We start from the raw sequence: 18,173 nt of genomic DNA, 5'->3' as shown, positions 1-18,173 counted from the left end.
AAGAATTTAGAAGCTTTCTTTTTTGTTGTACTGTGCTGCTTTGATTCATTACTATGAAGCAAATGTGCGATGTGTTCGATCAATCACTGTCCCCTGCTGAGATGATTCAGACTGATCCTGATGCATCTTACCTTGTTATCAATTTGTCTACCAGATGATGGTACATGATGGTGTGTGCCCTTTTCTGTGTGAAGCAGTGCCTTGTGTTTGTTTTCCTTGAAGCTTCATACTATTATTATTTTTTTTATAAAAGCACAATAATATTTTCTGTATCTGTGCTTTTATACACAGCCTGGAAACATGTCATTCCTAAATGCATTAGTTATCAAATAACCAAATTATAAATCAACTCTTAAATATCCATATTGATATTGATCTCAAAAATAGAGTTCTGGTTTTCATAAAATTGATACATTACAGCGTTTTGTAATGTTACTATATCTCATATTCTGCATTTCACATCTCTTACGTATACATATGTATGTTATGTATACAACTGTGAGTTACTGCATAATGCATCACATCCCTGCTTGCTTTTTTTTTTTAAAGAATGATGGAAAAATCTGAATGCCAGTTGACACTGAGAGTCATCTGCCATATTCTGCCCAGTTCACAATGCAACACAATAACCTTGATCACCTGTAGGAGACTCCCTTGTGCAGTTGTTGATGGTCAATTAGCTATTGTCTTGTAGTCTTGTCTTTTATCTCTCATGCATGACCTCGTGTGGCTTTAGCCAGAGACAGTTTAGAAAGGTACGGTAGTTACGGTAGTACGGTATTTCTTGTATCGGTGTTGTGGCTTTAGCCACTGCAGCTGCCCTTTAGGAGGCTAACATTAGGTCCTGAGTCTTCTCACACCAATGGGAGATGTGAACGTGAGCACAGGTTATGACCAATTCTTTTGTCCCAAAGTCACTGAAGTAAATATTGGACCCATTTTTCACAAGCCGCACGTCTTCCGAAACATTCTGACAGTAGACTGTCATTTTTCAGACACACACATCATGAGAAAATTCAATTTGTTCAAACCTGTCTCTGTCTCTGCAGAAAAACATTCTCATGAGATCTGGCAACACAGACATCTCTTCTCTGTGCCGGTGCTGAATTGTCAGTCTAGTTTCACCAAAGATGATCTATTACAATTTTACTAAAACTTTCTGAAAAGTGTCTGGCTCCACACTATCTGCTATCATCCACTCACACAACGTTTACAGCACTTCCAAACGAGGTGCGAGATTGGGGTCAAGGAGATATTATAAGTATATACCATTTCATATCACTGGTGCAGCTTGTAATGCAGTATTTTCTGTTTCATTGCTTCAGCCATCACATTAATAATCTATATTGCTATCCTTGCTGTGGCAGAATGTCATGGCAGCGTTTGTGGGTGTTTGTAGTTTCTTTGGAAGCTGAATAATTGCGATGTGGTTAATAAACAAGAGATTCATGAGGTGAAGCGAGCTGTACCTGCTGTTACAGGAGAAGTTATTGGCAGCAGGGAGGTAAAAATGAATCATCTGCTTCGTGTGGTGTTACCATGAAAAGTCACCATGCTTTCACTGTGTCTCTGTTCACAGTTTTGAAATGTTTTATGTCTGTTGTAGGAAAGTGGGAATAAGATGTTGATCTCGGCATGTAGCCATTGTTCCAAGCGTGAAAAGAAAACCTGTCCACCACACAGAGTTCTGGATATTGTTGTTTTATAAAATTGAATGCTGTTTCATTGTCATTAAAAAATGAAAGTTGGGGGCAGCCTGATAGCTAACCTGGCAGAGCAACACACCAGGCACTAAGGCTGAGTCCTTACCCCAGCAGCCAGGGTTCGATTCAAAAACAGCAAAACTTAAACGATTATGACAAATTTTTCCAACCTGGAAAAGTCTGTTCGAACTCCGGACGACAAGAAACAGAGATTAATTAATATTGAGTGGGTGCTGCTACAAACTCAAGGTTATGCATGTGTGAAAACAGATGATTGCTTCCAGTAAAAGTAACTTCACACGTCTACACTGTGGTGCAAACAAACAGAAATGAAAAACACAAGTCTGGATTTTGCAAGAGAAAATAGATATAGTTGTCGTCTTCATTGTATTCATCATCAGGTGTGTTTTACAAATGTGCTCACAGTACACAGTTCACAGCGAGTCTCCCACTGCCAGTGCGGTTAACAGTTTCACGTACACAGACACCCACCCGCAAGCATCATATCACAGAATTCCTACCCATAGATACTTCTCTGTCATATATTATGTAACATCTGCTAAAATATGTGACTCATGGCACAGTCATCCCCTGCACACGCTGTGATGTCGACACACACAAACACTGCTTCTATTGTGAATACACAAGTGCTGGAGAGAGAGAGAGAGGAGTCAGTGTAAATAGTCATCAAAACAGTCATGACGCACAACAAACAGCCAAATGACTTTTTTGTGTTTTTCAAATGGCATTGCCGACAACAGAGGGTTGGTCATTTCAGATGTCACGTTAAAATAGAACAGTTTGTAGTCCCGTGTCGTCGTTTTAAATCCACTGACACAACAGTCACATTTCAGATGTTTCTCTTGAGGGGACGGTCAGGGGTTGTCCTCACCAAAACTGCTGTCAAAATCCCTCTTAGTGAGTACGATCACTCACTGTCTTCCATGCGCTGCTGGATTTTGGTCCGTCTCCACTGACTCGACAATTTTCACTCATGGTTATCCATTCAAGAACACAACCCACCAAAAGACAGACAGTTTATTCTCATTTCAGTGCCAGTATATTTGTATTTATCAATAATATCCATGAGAAATGTATTTCTCAAATCACCCTGTAGCTCAGTGCAGATAAACACTACGAATACAAAACTTTTGTACTTCTTCAAACACAAACTTCACTTATTTACACAAACCACTTCTTTTTTTAAATTTTTGCTTCGTTAAACTATTTCACTTCAAACCCACATTGTATGGTTGTTAATATTACAGTGTGATTGCATAAAACCATTGCTCATCCATATGTCTGCAGAAGAAAACCAATTTTTAACCAGGTCATTTGTGGTTCACTCTCTTCACCATGAAATAAACAAAGCATAAAATATATTTTTTTAATGTGTTTGCACACAAAAAACAGCTCGAACGAACCAGAAACTAACAGAGGATAGCTAAGCACTGAGTGCTGTGCTTTTCAGTCCTTTCTCCAGCTTACAGAGAAATACTGCTCAGGGCTGATCTCAGTGCCAGCACAGGAAAAAGTGGAGCGTGTCTTCTCTTTGCTCATCCTATGATGCTACAAACCATTGCTGAAACTCACTTTACCGACACTCTGAAGACACTACAGACGAGAGGGGTGTTATACGGCGGTGACTGGTCTAATTTCTAGGTATAAAAAGGTTTTCCTCTTTTGATGAATAAATTATACGTTGAAAAGAAGCCAGTTCAGTACTAAAAGGTGACCTCTTTCAGGTACAAGCATGTGCAGTAATGCATTACGAAGCTATCACTAGAAAGCAGCGCTATTGCCAAAACGCGCAAGCAATAGGTTTCAAAAAGGCAAGTGAATGCAACGTTTTACATTTTGCATGCATTGAATTATATCCCAGTTGTATTGTACATTGCTGCTACATGGACTGGGAAGTTTTTTTTTTGTTTTTTTTCCTCTGGTCATAGCAACAGAAAAATAAAAAAATATTATCTACATGTCGCCCATCTCAACAGAGAAGAGGATTTTTTTGTCACCTTCAGACTGCACCTGACATCAGTATTCAGTGCTGTGGGAATGTTTTCAGCAGTAGATGATTCACAAAGTTGCACAGACCCTCACTTCAGAGCAGGAGTTTAAAAGTCTTTGTGCTGCTTTTCTCCACCGCCTTCTGTCCTGTAACCATGCCACATCTCCACACTTTGATTATATGGAATATATGAAGAGATGAGAAAAAGATTCATACCAATCCACTACATTTATAGTCAACAGAAGAGTTTAAACAAAAATATATATATATTTTTTTTTTAAGTTATGGAAACTCATGCAATCTGTAATGGCTGAGGTCGTTTGGGAGTTTTCTAATCCTTGGATTTGAAAGTCTGGGCCTGAGTAGGTGTCAAGTGGTCTGAAAGTGAGCCATGCATTCGCCACCATCAGTGTTACAGTATATGAAATGGATGTAGAAACGGACCAATGTCTTCAGACTTGGATCACTGTCAGAGCACTTGGGGGACGGCTAGTTACAGAGTTATTATTACTGCTGCTCTATGACGATCATTGTAATGGTTATTACCACTCTGGGCAACACATTGACATCAGTTCAATTTTAGGATTGTGGTTCACACAGGAGTTATATGGCAATATGCACCTGCAAGTCTTCTGACGGCTGTTGGTGTCGAACTCATATCAAACACTTAGGCGCTGAATAAATCTCAGAGATACATTTTTAGATCAAATATAGAAATAAACACACTCACAATGACCCACACATGCATACTGCAGATGCGTGCATGGATGCCCATGACACTCCTACACTCACACACACACACACACACACACCCACGCGCACACATATTAAAGTTACTCTGCACTACTTTCTCATATTCTCCAGTTTCTGATACAAGTCCTCTTTTCTGAAGTTGTTTATTCCAATAATCTCCTCTTCCTTCCAGAGTGGTCTGTCTCTGTGGCTTACTGCTGGTGCTGCTTCAGGCTGAAAACAAAACAGAGGAAAGAATTTGTTAGTCTTGTTTTGTCTCTGACACAGGCAGATCTGACAAGACAGGGCTCTTTAACCACAGGGAACATCAAGCCCACTGGGGGAAAGATAATCTGTTTCTGCCATGCTTGGTCCCCGGGAAGTAATCTCATTTACCTGTAAATCTATGTCTAATGCCATTCTTAATATAGAATATATAGCACAATAAACAAAGTCATCATTGGTAATGTATCAAGACAAATGCGCAGAGATGTAATACTGTAACCCAGCACTGCTTTCATGCCTCCGCTGCACTGAAAACAATTTCATTTTACCGAGGAATGGCAGCTCTACTGTATGTGAAGCATTAACCAATAATCCTGTTTCACAATCTTCTCATAATTACAGCCATCTATTATGCCTTCTATCTGGCTGCTCCCCAAATTAAAACAAAGGAGAAAGATAGGAGCATAAACCCTAGTGTTTAAGGTGCAATAATTACTGTGGATTTGGTCTTTATCTAGAGCTGTTGATTGTTTTTCACGATGGCAGGCGCTATGGCTGCATTCTGTAGCTTTATTGCCATGAAACAAAGCAACTCCTGAGGCAAACACGGCACATTTAATTAAAACAAAAAGATAAGTTGAGCTGAAGCTCATCTGAAGCAACACCCACCAAAAGAGCATTTTTTTTGTAATCCGGCAGCTGATCTTTGTGTATAACTGGAATGACAAAATTAAATTAACATTCAGAGTCGGTCACAGTTATTCAATTTCCTGAGTGTCACAACAGAAAGTAATACAATACCTCTTTCATCTCTGCAGCTTTTTGGATAATTGTTCCTCTTGTCAGTTTGAGGAGCTTTTAAACTTTGTTTCACGGCGCAGTTTTGAAAGGTTTTTTTTTTTTTGTCTCGCCGTGACCATACCCGTGTCTGCTTTTACTGTTTGTTCTGAAGAACAAACACAATGAGACACACATACAGTAAAGTGAGAATTATCTTCGTGCGTGGCCATCGCTCTTAGTCTGACATGCCTGAGACCTGTCCCCAAAACAGCACAACAAATTCCACCATTTTCATCACAGCCCTTGTTAAAGTGCCACTCCTCCACCATGTCCTAATTGGAGCGGTGCCACACACACACACACACACACACACACACACTGAGACAGAGATGGAGATGGGAGGGAGGGATGCACAGGCACCCTGGCTGTCAGCACCTATCCCGGTAATGGCTGTTAAAACTGTGGCCTCTACACCCTGTCTGCTCAGTCAGGACTCATCGAGCACTCTTTGGCCCCTCTAAGAAGTGGGAGGGCACGTCTCTGGTTGCCTGTATTGTTGTTGTTTTGGGACAGGTAGCAGCAAAGAGGAAGGCTAAGAGCAACAAGATGAGTGAGGAGCAGAGAGACAGGTCCAGGCCACCAGGATGTCCATTCTGGGGATTCTTTTCTTTTCTTTATGATACTTTGCACACAGATTTGTACACTAACACTACACATACATACTATTATTAGCCTAGTATTTGGAAGCAGTTAGTCCAGTAGTTGTATCTGAACTATTAATATGTTCTACATGTAATGTAGTTTGCGTATGACATTGCAGTATATGTTCCTGGGCACCTTTTAGACAGACTTTCATACAGAAATAAAGCTGCAACTAAAGATTATTTTCAGTATTGATTTTTTTTTTTTTAAATTTATTTTTGTTGAGAGGTTCCCATCGTTCTTGTTTTGTAACCACGACTTGTGACCTTTAATGAGGCTTTAGCATCAGCATCAATTATGATTGGTGTGGCTGCAACTAATCATTATTTTCTTTGTCAATCAGTCAGCTATTATTATAGGTTTCCGTAAAATAAACCAGGGTAAAATTGTTTTTTTTACCAACCAACAGTTCAAAACCAAATTATACTGAGTACATAATATTATAAAAAGGCACCAAACTGTCATATTTGAGAAGTTGCAACCAATGAATGATTGGCATTTTTCTTTATAACTGACATTATATGCAATTAATTATTTGAATAATTACTTCTTCTCATGAGAGAAAAAAAACATATAGTTTGTCTTTATTATCGTTTGACTTGAAACTTTTCAGGTTAATCAATGGACCCCTTGGGTTAGGAGCCACAGGTTTGGATTTCAAAATGTCAAAACATAGAGCGACATGCCCAGGTTTGCCCCAAATTGCTTATTTAGACCAACCAACAGTCGACGATATCAGATGGTGAATTGACTGTATTCTAACATCTTTCTGGTCTACCGACCACTCAAAGCACTTTTACAACACTTGTCACATTCACCCATTCACACACACACACACACACATTCACACACTGATGGTAGAGGCTGCAAAGTACCAATGGCTCATCAGGAGCAATACAGTGCTTCCTATCCAAAGCACTTATCATGATACTAAGCTCAGCCATATCCGGCACACCGACTGCACAGCCATTAGGTGCAATTTAGGGTTCAGTATCTTGCTGAAGGACACTGCATTATCTTTAGATTCAGCTGAACCATATGTTTGTCACGAAGTGGTTGAAAAACATAAATTTAACAAAACATCATGACAGTTCTGACTGTGTAGGCAGCGTACATCTCCAATATTTTCTTTTCTTTCTCATATTTTTCCACACAAATTTGTACACCAACACTGCACATACCAGTAAAGCATCATACGCACTATTATTAGCCTAGTGTTTTGATGTCAGAGCAAGGACATACAAGGTGAGGATTAGTGGGACGAGGACAGGAAAGGTGACAGAGCCAAGGAAAGGGAAAGTAGAAGGTGAGGCAGCGGATGTGGTTAAAAAAACAGGTCATGGTCGGTGAGTGAAGGAGGTTGTAAATAGACTAATCCAATAATCTCTCCCACGGTCACACATGTGGGATGTGAGATATATGGAGGACCAGTATGTGTGTGAGAGAGAGCACATGGTGCATGTGCCTCTGTGTCCGAGGGAAGTGTTTGTGGGGATGTGAAGGTCACCTTGGCAAGCTGTGTGTGTTCATGCGCCAGGTAAACGCAGTCCGGCAGTGGCAAGTTTTTAAGGGAGTGGAGCTGTGAGTCATGATTCAGGCATGACCCCTCCCCACCTCCCCCACCGCCATCACCGCCCTCACCTTATTACCATCACAGGCAGCAATGCCCAAGGCAGGCAGGCTGTGTGTATGTGTGTAAACACAAGGCTGTCTGTGGCGGTGTTTGTGCGATTTTTAGAAAGGAAGGTGTGAGGAAAGACAAGGACAAGTGCCTCCGGGGGAGATGAGGAGAGCCTAAGGCATGAGCCGACATGTGTGTGTGTTCAAGTGTGACAGAGAAGGCATGTTAGTAAGAGGAGAACTCCCGGCTTCAGTCCTGAATTAACCTTTCACCTTGCCTCAAGCAAGGAGAGGATACACACATATACATACAGCAAGTATGTTGATAGTTACTCCACACTAAATACCGTAATATCTCCCACTCTATGCTACCATCTCTGTGCTTTTCCTTCTTGAAGGTGCATCAGTTTCTTTCGTAGTTTGTGTGTTCTCTGTGATACTGATGCTGAATAATTACCAGGGTGAGTAAGCTAAATGGGTTGTCTCTGACCTCACCATCATGCCCTTGGGGCGTATGATAACATCAGCATCAACATCACACACGCACTCTCATACACAAGCACACACATGAACGCACATAAAGCGAGGTCAGAGGTCGTAACTGTGTAATGAAAAAAAAAAGCCCCATAAAGCAAAGGGCGTACAGTGTGAGCGATGTGAACATGAATAGTATTATATGGGTAGTTGAAGCAGCTCAGTGTCGTTAGTTAGAGATGCCCCCCTGCTGACAGGTCCCATCAAGTAAACTGCACTTTACTGGTTACTTTGTTTGGAGATAATTAGAGCCCATTCTACTTTTATTTTGTTTTCATTGTTATTTTTTTATTTGAATACTTCTACACTTGGACCAAAATTTTTAGGCTGCATAAAAGCCATCATAGCCTTGAGGGACATTCTGTACTGTGAATACTGTCTCTAACAGCACTTTTTCTGCTTTAGACTGCTGGGTTTTGTTAATAGGAACAATATTGAACAAGAAAGAGAATGAACTATATAATAGAGCCTGACTGATCAATCTACATGCCAATAAGCAGATATCATTGGCATAATGTTGGCAAATGTACTAAAAGCAATTGCAGTACATAAACGTTTTATAGACCTGGTGAACTATTTAAAAATATGCTCTATGGTTGCTGCTACTGCCATTTTTACTAAGAGATTCCTGTCTCGTTTGCCTTATGTTCACATCAAAACTGCAAAATAATATATTACTTACCTAAGTTGAACAAATGTTCAAGTAATGTCAGTACAGTAACAAGCTACACCACAACATAACACATCAAGTTCGTTGTTTGGTTATTGCACTATTGCTATGCTGCTTTCCATGGAAACAAAACTACAAAAACAACAAAGAAACAAGCAAAAAGAAGCTTAAACACAAAACTTTTGAAACTTATTAGAAATTACCTCACTGCTGTGAACAGCCTGCCATCATGAGAACACTTGTCAGCTGTATATAACTGCAGGGCACAGCTCCTGTCTGCCACAGCCTTATGTTCATTCTTACATTTTTTAAAGGAGAAATGTGTTAAAACTGGTTACATATAGATGTCCACCTCCTCCCACTGTCGGTGCAATGACACTATTCAAATAGTTTACAGTTAGACATGTAACAAGCCTTACAATGTCCTCAAAAGTGTATAGCGAACTTGCATGAACAGTAATGCCAGATTTGTACTATATACTGCAAGATGATTTGTGTTTATTTGTTATAAAAATTAGGATTGTACTGGGCTGCAGGTGTTTTAACTCTTAGAGGGAGTGTATGTGTGTTTTGTCTTTTTGTTTATTTTGTGTATTCCCCTTATCTAGCATGTGTTTGTTGAAGCTGCCTGGGAAAGGAAATTAAAAATGTTCAAGGACATGAGAAACAGACTAAAGGAAGTGTCATTTTGGACAAGAAACATAATGTTCATTACTAAGGGGAAAACCAAAAAAGGAAATCGTTAGTAGATGATGTTCGAGACAGCCCATTTTGAATGAATTGTATAAAAACTACCTGACAGAGCTCCACAGGGAGCCTTGTTCTCTGTAACCCTCTTGTGTGTTGCACTGTTAAACGCTCCTTCTTATACAAGAATATTAAATTCAACTTAAACTTTGATACTTTGAATCCAGTCCTCCTTATTCAAAGGTTCTTCTTAAAAAAATCTCATGACATTATTTGTAACTACAGCTGTATGAACCCAAACTAATAAAACAGTCCCACCAGGATTTTGCGGGCCTTTTTTGAGATAGTTGTGGCCTAAAATGCCTGATGTTTCATGAGGTTTTAAAAAAGAAATGCAGTGAAAGTTGCGATGCTTTTTACATTTTTGTTGCGATTTTGTTGCGGGAGGAAGTAAAAGTTGCGATAAGTTGCGATTCGATAGTCACGTCGGGGGCGAGACCACGGGCAGACTACGCGGAAGTTGCGGAAAAATCGCAGTGATTTGTTAAAATTGCAACACCGCCCTGAATTCACTGAAGTTGCAAATCGCAACATCACGAATTCCTGGAGGGTCTGATAAAACAGATGTTTTCATTGGAAGACACACAGACTGAAATCCATATGCCTGTAATGTAATGAGAATGAGAAATACTGACGTAGGTTAACCTAGTAACTTACTCACAATCGTTGCAGATGTATTTTTACTAAAATAAAGTGTTAATAAACTTTAGAGCCTGGGTTAATATAGCCGAAACAATGGGAGAGGGGCGTTTTAATTGCAGTTATCGTAATCTGTCATCAATAATTATGGTTTTATATTCGCCACTTTTCTAGTATGTGGCATTTACTGTGCGGCTGAAGGAGTGATGCTGACTGTGAGTTGTGAGAATATAATACTGTTGTACTTGATGGATCACCTGACAATACTATTCAGACCAGACGAGCTCTGAAGTCAGTTGCTGCCCACTTGTGTCCCTGTCTGCTGGCCAGCTAAGTGCATTGACTTAATTGCAATGCAATGTAAACAGTGAAAACCTCCTGCCAAGTTTTTCTAGTTATATCTGTGCTGGTATCTTCCTGTACAGGTCCAATTATAGCAGCCGGTCTGCAGCGTTTCAAATGACCTGCAGCTGACTGTGTATACAGCAGATGTATGAGCAGATAAGGAGAGCTGGCAGATAGATGCATCCAGCTGTTTAAAGAACAGAAAAATCTGTTGTTGTTTTATGATGACACATTTCTAATGCCAAACATCACGCACACATGCACACAAATAGACATAGATACACATACACAGTTTTCATGGATATTTTTTTCGGTGAGGGCTAATCCCCTGCCGCTGTCAGCCATGCTTTCGTCTCCTCCTGAAAGCTCCTTACACAAGCCAAAGCTCATCCTGTGTGTGAAAGAACACACACATGACCCAGAAAAATATACACACACACACACACACACACACACACACACACACACACTCAAAGTTAGGTTGGAAGACGTCACTTTGGCACAGTCCTGTCCACACTGTAAATGATCCTGAGATATGAACAGATCTCAGTAGCCTCACTTACACACACACACACACACACACACACACACACACACACACAGCTATACACAAATATAAATACCATAATCAGACAGCTTGTTTTTAAAGGAAGTAGATTGGGTAAAAAATGTTTGTACTCATGCCATGTGCTGCAAAAATAAACCAAGGCTAATTTGGGAGCACACACACACACACACAGATAACACACACACAAACACATAGCCCCCATTCATTGGCCCTTATGTCCTCTTATTTCTAAACTTGCTGTGCCTTAGAGGTCGTCTAGACTCATATTTGTGCTGCAGCCATAGTGTGTGTGTGTGTGCATGAGAGTGTTTACACTCCCATGTCAGCAGAAAAGTGACACTTTGCAGAATGTGCTGCCCAACACAATGTGACAGGGACATTATTTGCTATCATATCATGCCCCCATGCCAGTTAGTGTCGCAAAGGCTAAAATATAATACACGCTGATGTTGGATGTGGCGAGTGAGGGAGAGAGACTTGGTCTAAAGTGGTTTCTAAGACACGTTCATGTACACGTATTGTGTTTCACCTGAGTTGACTGACTGAAGGCAGAGGAAGTGAGGTCGATGAGGTGGAACCTTTGGTCTTGTTCAATGTTTCCCAGAGGATCGATACAGCAGGGCAACAGAGCTGGCAAGACTTATTTCCAGTACCAGTGTTCACTCTCACGGAATTCAGTGTGCGTCCGCAATAAGTCTGCGAGGGCTCAGAGCTGTCGCACTGTAAAAACGCTCATGCTTTGAGGTCTCTCTCACGAACTTTTCCCCTCTTCCCACTGCAGTCCTGCAGCTGCCACTTAAGGGAATTTACTGCAATCCACCGCATTGTAGCATTAAAAATAGAATATTTATTAGTAGCAGTTATTCTATGAGCGCTTTAGAAATTTGAATTTTAGAGACGCTTGTGAGGCTTCAGGGTTTAGAGCTTAGGGTGGACTTGTCAAATTCATTACAAAGTTGACAATCCTGCAGTCCTCTCTCTTCAGGAAGCCATTTAATAACATATTTTACCTTTTTACTTTTTACAGAGGTATCATGAAATCTGTTTATAAACCTTACTTTATGTATCTCATAAAAAATGACATCAAACTCTTCTGTTATACATCAAATAACTGTTCCTCTCCTTCTGTTGACAACCCCGTAAACAATCCTGGGTAAATTCAACTGAAATACAACAAGCCCAGATCTGCACGCTCCACCTCCAAACTTCCTCCACTTCAGACCACTTCCCGTAAGCCTGTCTGATAAGGTGGATGAGGTACTTTCTCCCCTTCTATCCAGTGACTTATCAGTACTACCCCTGTAAATCTCCCCCGGTAGCTCTCTCTAAGTCTGCCTCTCACTGCCCTCTGTCCATGGATACCCTGTCAATCCTCAGCAGTGAAGCCCTGCAGCTGTCAGCAACACTGGGTTGACCTCAGTGTAAACGCCAAATCTGCTCCTTATCTCGCTGGCTCCACCTTTGAGTTCAGTTCAAGGTGATTTTTTTTTCTCTAATTTTGTCTTACCCTCTTCTGCTCTTTGCACCTTTCTCTCTCCAGTGTGCACCATTTCTGTCCGTATTACATATTTTCTCCACATCCACTCCTCCCGTCTCTTATTATCAATTTCAACCCTGTCTTTTGACATCTCTATGCCCTTTGTTATTTGTTTTGCTTGTGTCTCATCCACGATATGTCTTTCTGTCTCTCTACATCTCTCTTCCCATCTGTCTCTCTGTGTCTGCATTGCTGCCTCTTGTGTCGATCAGTCTGGCTCGCTGCTCTCTCTTTCTCTCTCTCATAAAGACGACTCTCTCAGTGTGCCTGCCCTCTTTTCCGCTTTACAACAGAAAAACTGACAGAAAGAGAGAGTTATGAGCCGCCATTTTCCAATGATTTACAGCTTCTGTAGATGATATACATCTCAGCAATGACACTTTTAGGAGCTTAGCTGATGCTTCCATCCAGGCTGACTTAGAGTGAGTGAAGAGCTGTATTTAGGCCTTCAGTATCTTGCTTAGTGGCATGTAGTAGTTAATGGCCTTCTTGTCTCATCCAAAAACACAATAAAACATATTTTCCTCTCACTAAACGACATGTCATTGCAAATGTATGTTGCAGTTGCTTATAGTAAATCCTAAACTAAAAGTTTTGTTAAAATTTTTCTACCAAACTAAGAAGGAAAAACAACTTACATCAGCTTTTGACCTTTTAAAATAAGAAGAGTCATGGTTTTTAGAATGAGCCTTCTATGTTTACAGACACTGCATATTAAACCATCGTGTTTCTATAGTAGCCAAGAAGGGACAAACTAAACACTGGCTCTACACAAGACCTTTCAAATTGTTTGCATGTTTGCAGCCACTGTAGTGTTCTTTCACATTAAAAAGGGGGATGGTGTGGTGAGCAGGTTACAGTCATGACCTACACCACTAGATGCCACTTAATCCTACTCACTGGCCCTTTAAATATCAGGAATTGTCTTTAAACAAACCATTTTTCATAATACTCGTGGACAATGTGATACATGAGCAACTGTTTTTTTGTTTTTTTTGTCCTTGGCGTTGTATTGCATATTAACTGGAAATTGTGTTCAGTCATTTGCAGTGTGAGACAGTTCAATTTGTATGTTTGTATTGTTTGGGTTTATCGTTTTAACAATGTTTATGCTGCTCTCTTGGCCAGGTCACTCTTTAAAAAAGAGCTTTTAATCTCAATGAGTCTGAAATAAAGGATGTATGTCAAAAAATGCTAAATGTTAATCTACATGAATCCCACAAATGCTGTTAGAAGAGAAAGTAAACTTGACCAACGAGATAATTAGATTTACAATATAATTTTTATTTCCAATAAAAATCAAGATAGTGACCTTCTTGTTTTATTAACAGTAACCATTGAAACTGACTATATGACGGGTGTCTTGTTTGATGGCTGCTTGTGTAGTACTTAATTATTAATTAATTGCTTAGATGAGAGTGCTACATAGGTGAAACAGGACAATTGTAACTAGTGTCCATACTGCACACACTGTATAGTCTGTATAGCTTACACAGCATACATGAGGATTCCCATGAAAATAATAGAAATATCTTCTACTTTTTAGAGTCACTACTGGATATAAGCATGAATTTACCCTTGGCCAAAAGAAAATCTTTCCTATTATTTACATTCTGTTTTTGTCTCGTCCTCCTTCTCTCGCTGCCTTTCTCATCCTTGTTATTGCCATTGTTTTTCTCACTACACCCACCACTTTCTGTCTAAGAGTTAACTTGTTTGCAGAAGTTTGGTGTGTGCAGCCCAGACAAGATATGCTCTAGGGTGGATAAATACAGACATTTCAGCTGAAGTTTCTCTCTCTCTCTCTCTAAAAAAAAAAGGGAAAGTAAAAACAGCCGCAACAACAAAGTGATATCCTAAAGCAACGTTTTATCTTACAAATACTCCATTCAAAACACACTTAATTTCCATTACAGTGCTTTAAATACAAAGACACACACACACTCACCCACACCGCCTATAGCCATGCTTACAGCCATCTCATGGTAAAGGCATGCAATGTATCTCTTCCATATCACACTCACTTCCTGCTGGTAATTTCCCTCACATTTGATTAGATCTCCTAAAAGCAGTAATGGAAATGACCAAACCTCAGTGTAGGATTGTCATACTTTACCATAAATAACTCTGTTTCCATTAAACCGTCTCAGTCTGCTCTACATAGCTTTGCATGGCTTATATGTGCATTATAAATTAATTTCATCCAGCGTATGTCGCCTGTGCCATTTCACACAGCCGGTTATTTAAAATTTTAAATCCCCTATACATCCAACACATTAATATACAAACATTATCTTCTGTAAATTGCCAGTGGCGTTGTCAATTAGTCTTCTTCTTTTGGTAACATCCACCAAATAAAAATGCTTAGCCAACGCCACCTGGATCATCTTATTGATGCTGTGTCTTAGACTTAGACTTTCATTCTTGCTCAACCTGTTTGTGCAGTTGATTGCAAGGCAACACACACTGGCGGACAATGATAGTGGGGACTTCTACATCATATACATCACCTTTATAGGAAAGCCCAGGGTTGAAATCCAACCTGTGGCTCTTTCCCGCATGTCATTCCCCATCTCTCTCTCCCCACATTCCTGTCACTCTTCATCTGTCTCTGTCAAATAAAGCTCAAAAAGGCCAAAAAAATATCTGTCTGTTGTCATAGCCACCTCCTTCCTGCACCACACTGCCTCCCTTATCTATCTCACAGAGAGTGCTTGCCTTTGTGTGTCTTTATAGTCTCAATGCAACATTTGTACAAGTGGGGATACAGTATTTATGGCGCTGCACTCATTTGTGAACATGAGTTTATGTGTTTAAATGAAAGAAAAGAAAACCTGCCTACTCTCACACCTCCACACACCTGGCCAATCGCTGAATGAAGTGGCTGTCGAATTGTCTGTTTGAGGAAGTTAGTCGCTTAGTTTTTCTTTTTTTTCGAATTTTAGGAAATGCAAAGTTGTTGTACTCACTTGTTCTGGTGCTTGGAGCCCTGGAGGTGTGCATGGTACTGCTCGATGGAGTTGAGGACCACACTGCAGACACTGCAGGAGTAACTGCTTCGCAAACCTGGAGAGACACAAACACACAGATACAGAGGTTCCTGTGAGGACACTCTCCATAAGTAAGGTTCATAAAAATCCTTTAAAGCTGCCATTATCGTTGGCGGCAGCAGCAGCAGCAAAGGCCGGCATGAGCAACAATAAAAATTTGAACTGACACCAAGTAACTGTCTTGTTTTATACTCTGAAGTGCAGGGTAATTTTCCTAATTAGAGTGCATCTGGAAAAAAGATTTGATTAGACGAATCATTAGCAGGAAAGCCAGTTACATTTTTAGATCTTTAGATCCCTGCCTTCTTCTTTCTTTCTTCTAGTGTGTGTGTGTGTGTGTGTGTGTGTGTGTGTGTGTGTGTGTGTGTGTGTGTGTAGGTGCCTTTTAAAACATGAACATGAACAGTGTGAGAAGAATTGTGACACGACATGTAAGAAAAGAACAGTGTGTACATGTGTAGTACTGTGGATGGCAGTGCACGCGTGCACATTTGTATTGTACTGGTGAATGCATGCTTGAGATGGTGGGGCTCAGACACAGATGTTAACTAATTAGAGGGTTTGCAGGTGGTCGAGATGAACACCCAAAAATAGATGGATGAGGATGGAGATACTGACAGAGTGGGGTGAAGAGGCTCTTACACGTGTGGTAACTAACGGCACGGCAGCACTGATTTTTAAAAATCTTCTTTCTTTCACGAGGGCGGAGGAAATGCTCTCTGTGTCGAGAAGGATAGAGAATTCAGCAGCATGACATAATTGGCTGTGTATTCTCTGTCAGTGATGCAATGAAATGCTATTTTTATTTTTTCACATTTCGCACACTGCAGAGCTGTCACTGCAGAACTGAGATGAACAACCTTGACGCTTCAGGGTTGCATGACAAAACAGTCAAAAATGAATTCATTTGCCCGCCCCCCCGCCCATCCACCCAAGCCTGTCCATGCTCTTCCCCTCCATGTCTGTGATTTTATTTCATTTTCATATTTTGTCAAACCATGTATAATTCTGGGAGTGGTGACTAAAATCATTTGATGCTTGCTTGTGTGTGGGTGGCCTTTTCTTTGCTGTCATTACTGTCCTTGAGATTTATGAGTTGTCTGTGTTTTCCATCACCTTTTGACCTTCTGTGGCGGTAATTGGTGAAGTATGTTGTGAGATGAAGTTGTAATATAGTTAGGAGTGGTGGGAGGTCATTTATACTGGGCTAGAGCTGCATAATGTGGCATATCTACTCCCCGTTGTCTCACAGTCGCTCTGTCTGCTTCAGGGGTGATTAAGGACAAGCAGTCATTTACAAGAAAGCCATGACTGAATTAGTTGCCTGGAGTAAGCACTGTCTTGGATTAAATGTTGATGTTTTGCATCTATTAGGCGCTAATAACTATGTCTGTGTGAAAAAGAGAGAAAAAGAGATACAGTACATCCTCTTCTGCCAAAATGTCATTACTTCTGTTCTCCGTTAATGAAAAGGCTATTAATTGGAGAGGAGATAATTTGGAAAAGAAAGAAATGATAAGTCTCTCATTCTCCTTCCCTTTTCTCATCCTCATAATTCTATACTGCCGCAAGGATTACACAAAAAAGTCTTTTCTTGTGTACACGATTAAGTGTGTTTTTTGTGCATGCGTGTATGTGCACGCACACAAAGGCATCTTCCCTGTTTTTCGCCTGATTGATGTTACCTCCCAACTGCCTGGCCGAGTAGCACTCATGCACAGTATGCTGCAGTTTGTGCCCGTGCCAGAAAATGTTCTTTCAAACACACACACACATACACACACATAAATGTACACGCACATGGTCGCATGCACACACACTGTTTTGGTAATAAAGCAGTTCTGGCACAAGACACAACACTTTTCCCTAATCCATGTTAATTACATGCAGGGAAAGTGCATGTGCAATGTGAGTGACAGCATGCAGCTAAGGGTTGTGAATGTGTTTTGTGAGCATGAGCAGTATTTGTGAGGGTGTTCTAAGCCTTGTTAATTACACAAGAAGATATGCCAGGGAGAGAGAAAAGAGGGGGTGAGATGAGCTAAGGCAGTGGGTGGGGAGCTGTTTGTGGCTGTCGTTTAATGCACAGAGTCTTCTGGTGTTGCTGGCACCCCTGGTATGGAAACGCCTAAATGCTTGTCAGAAATGTAATGAGAGAGAAAATTATGTTCTTTTCAGGAGCATTTAACATCTTCCTGCAGTTTCAAAGTCTGATATATTTTAACTTGGGCTCAGTTAAAGCGATATTTCATGACCCATTTGGAGCGTAATGCTCGTGGCTCGTTCTATTACGACGCTCTGCCAAGCTCT

The 18,173-nt window shown here is 40.5% G+C and overlaps 1 protein-coding gene across 1 annotated transcript in view; it reads right to left on the bottom strand.

Moving 5' to 3' along the window:
• Positions 1-1,053: 1,053 nt before the first annotated feature.
• Positions 1,054-18,173, bottom strand: part of zgc:171482 (zinc finger protein) — a 47,269-nt gene continuing 30,149 nt past the window's right edge. The window contains exons 7-8 of the mRNA XM_019260848.2: positions 15,783-15,879; positions 1,054-4,680 (exon numbers count right to left, since the gene is read on the bottom strand). Of these exons, the coding sequence (XP_019116393.1) occupies positions 4,659-4,680; positions 15,783-15,879 (119 nt within the window). The 3' untranslated portion in view covers positions 1,054-4,658. The remainder of the gene's footprint in view (positions 4,681-15,782; positions 15,880-18,173) is intronic.

The sequence above is a fragment of the Larimichthys crocea genome, chromosome III, assembly GCF_000972845.2.
Source record: "Larimichthys crocea isolate SSNF chromosome III, L_crocea_2.0, whole genome shotgun sequence".
Lineage (NCBI taxonomy): Eukaryota > Metazoa > Chordata > Actinopteri > Sciaenidae > Larimichthys > Larimichthys crocea.
Note: the sequence above shows the minus strand (reverse complement) of the source record. Positions and strands in the feature narration are given on the sequence as shown.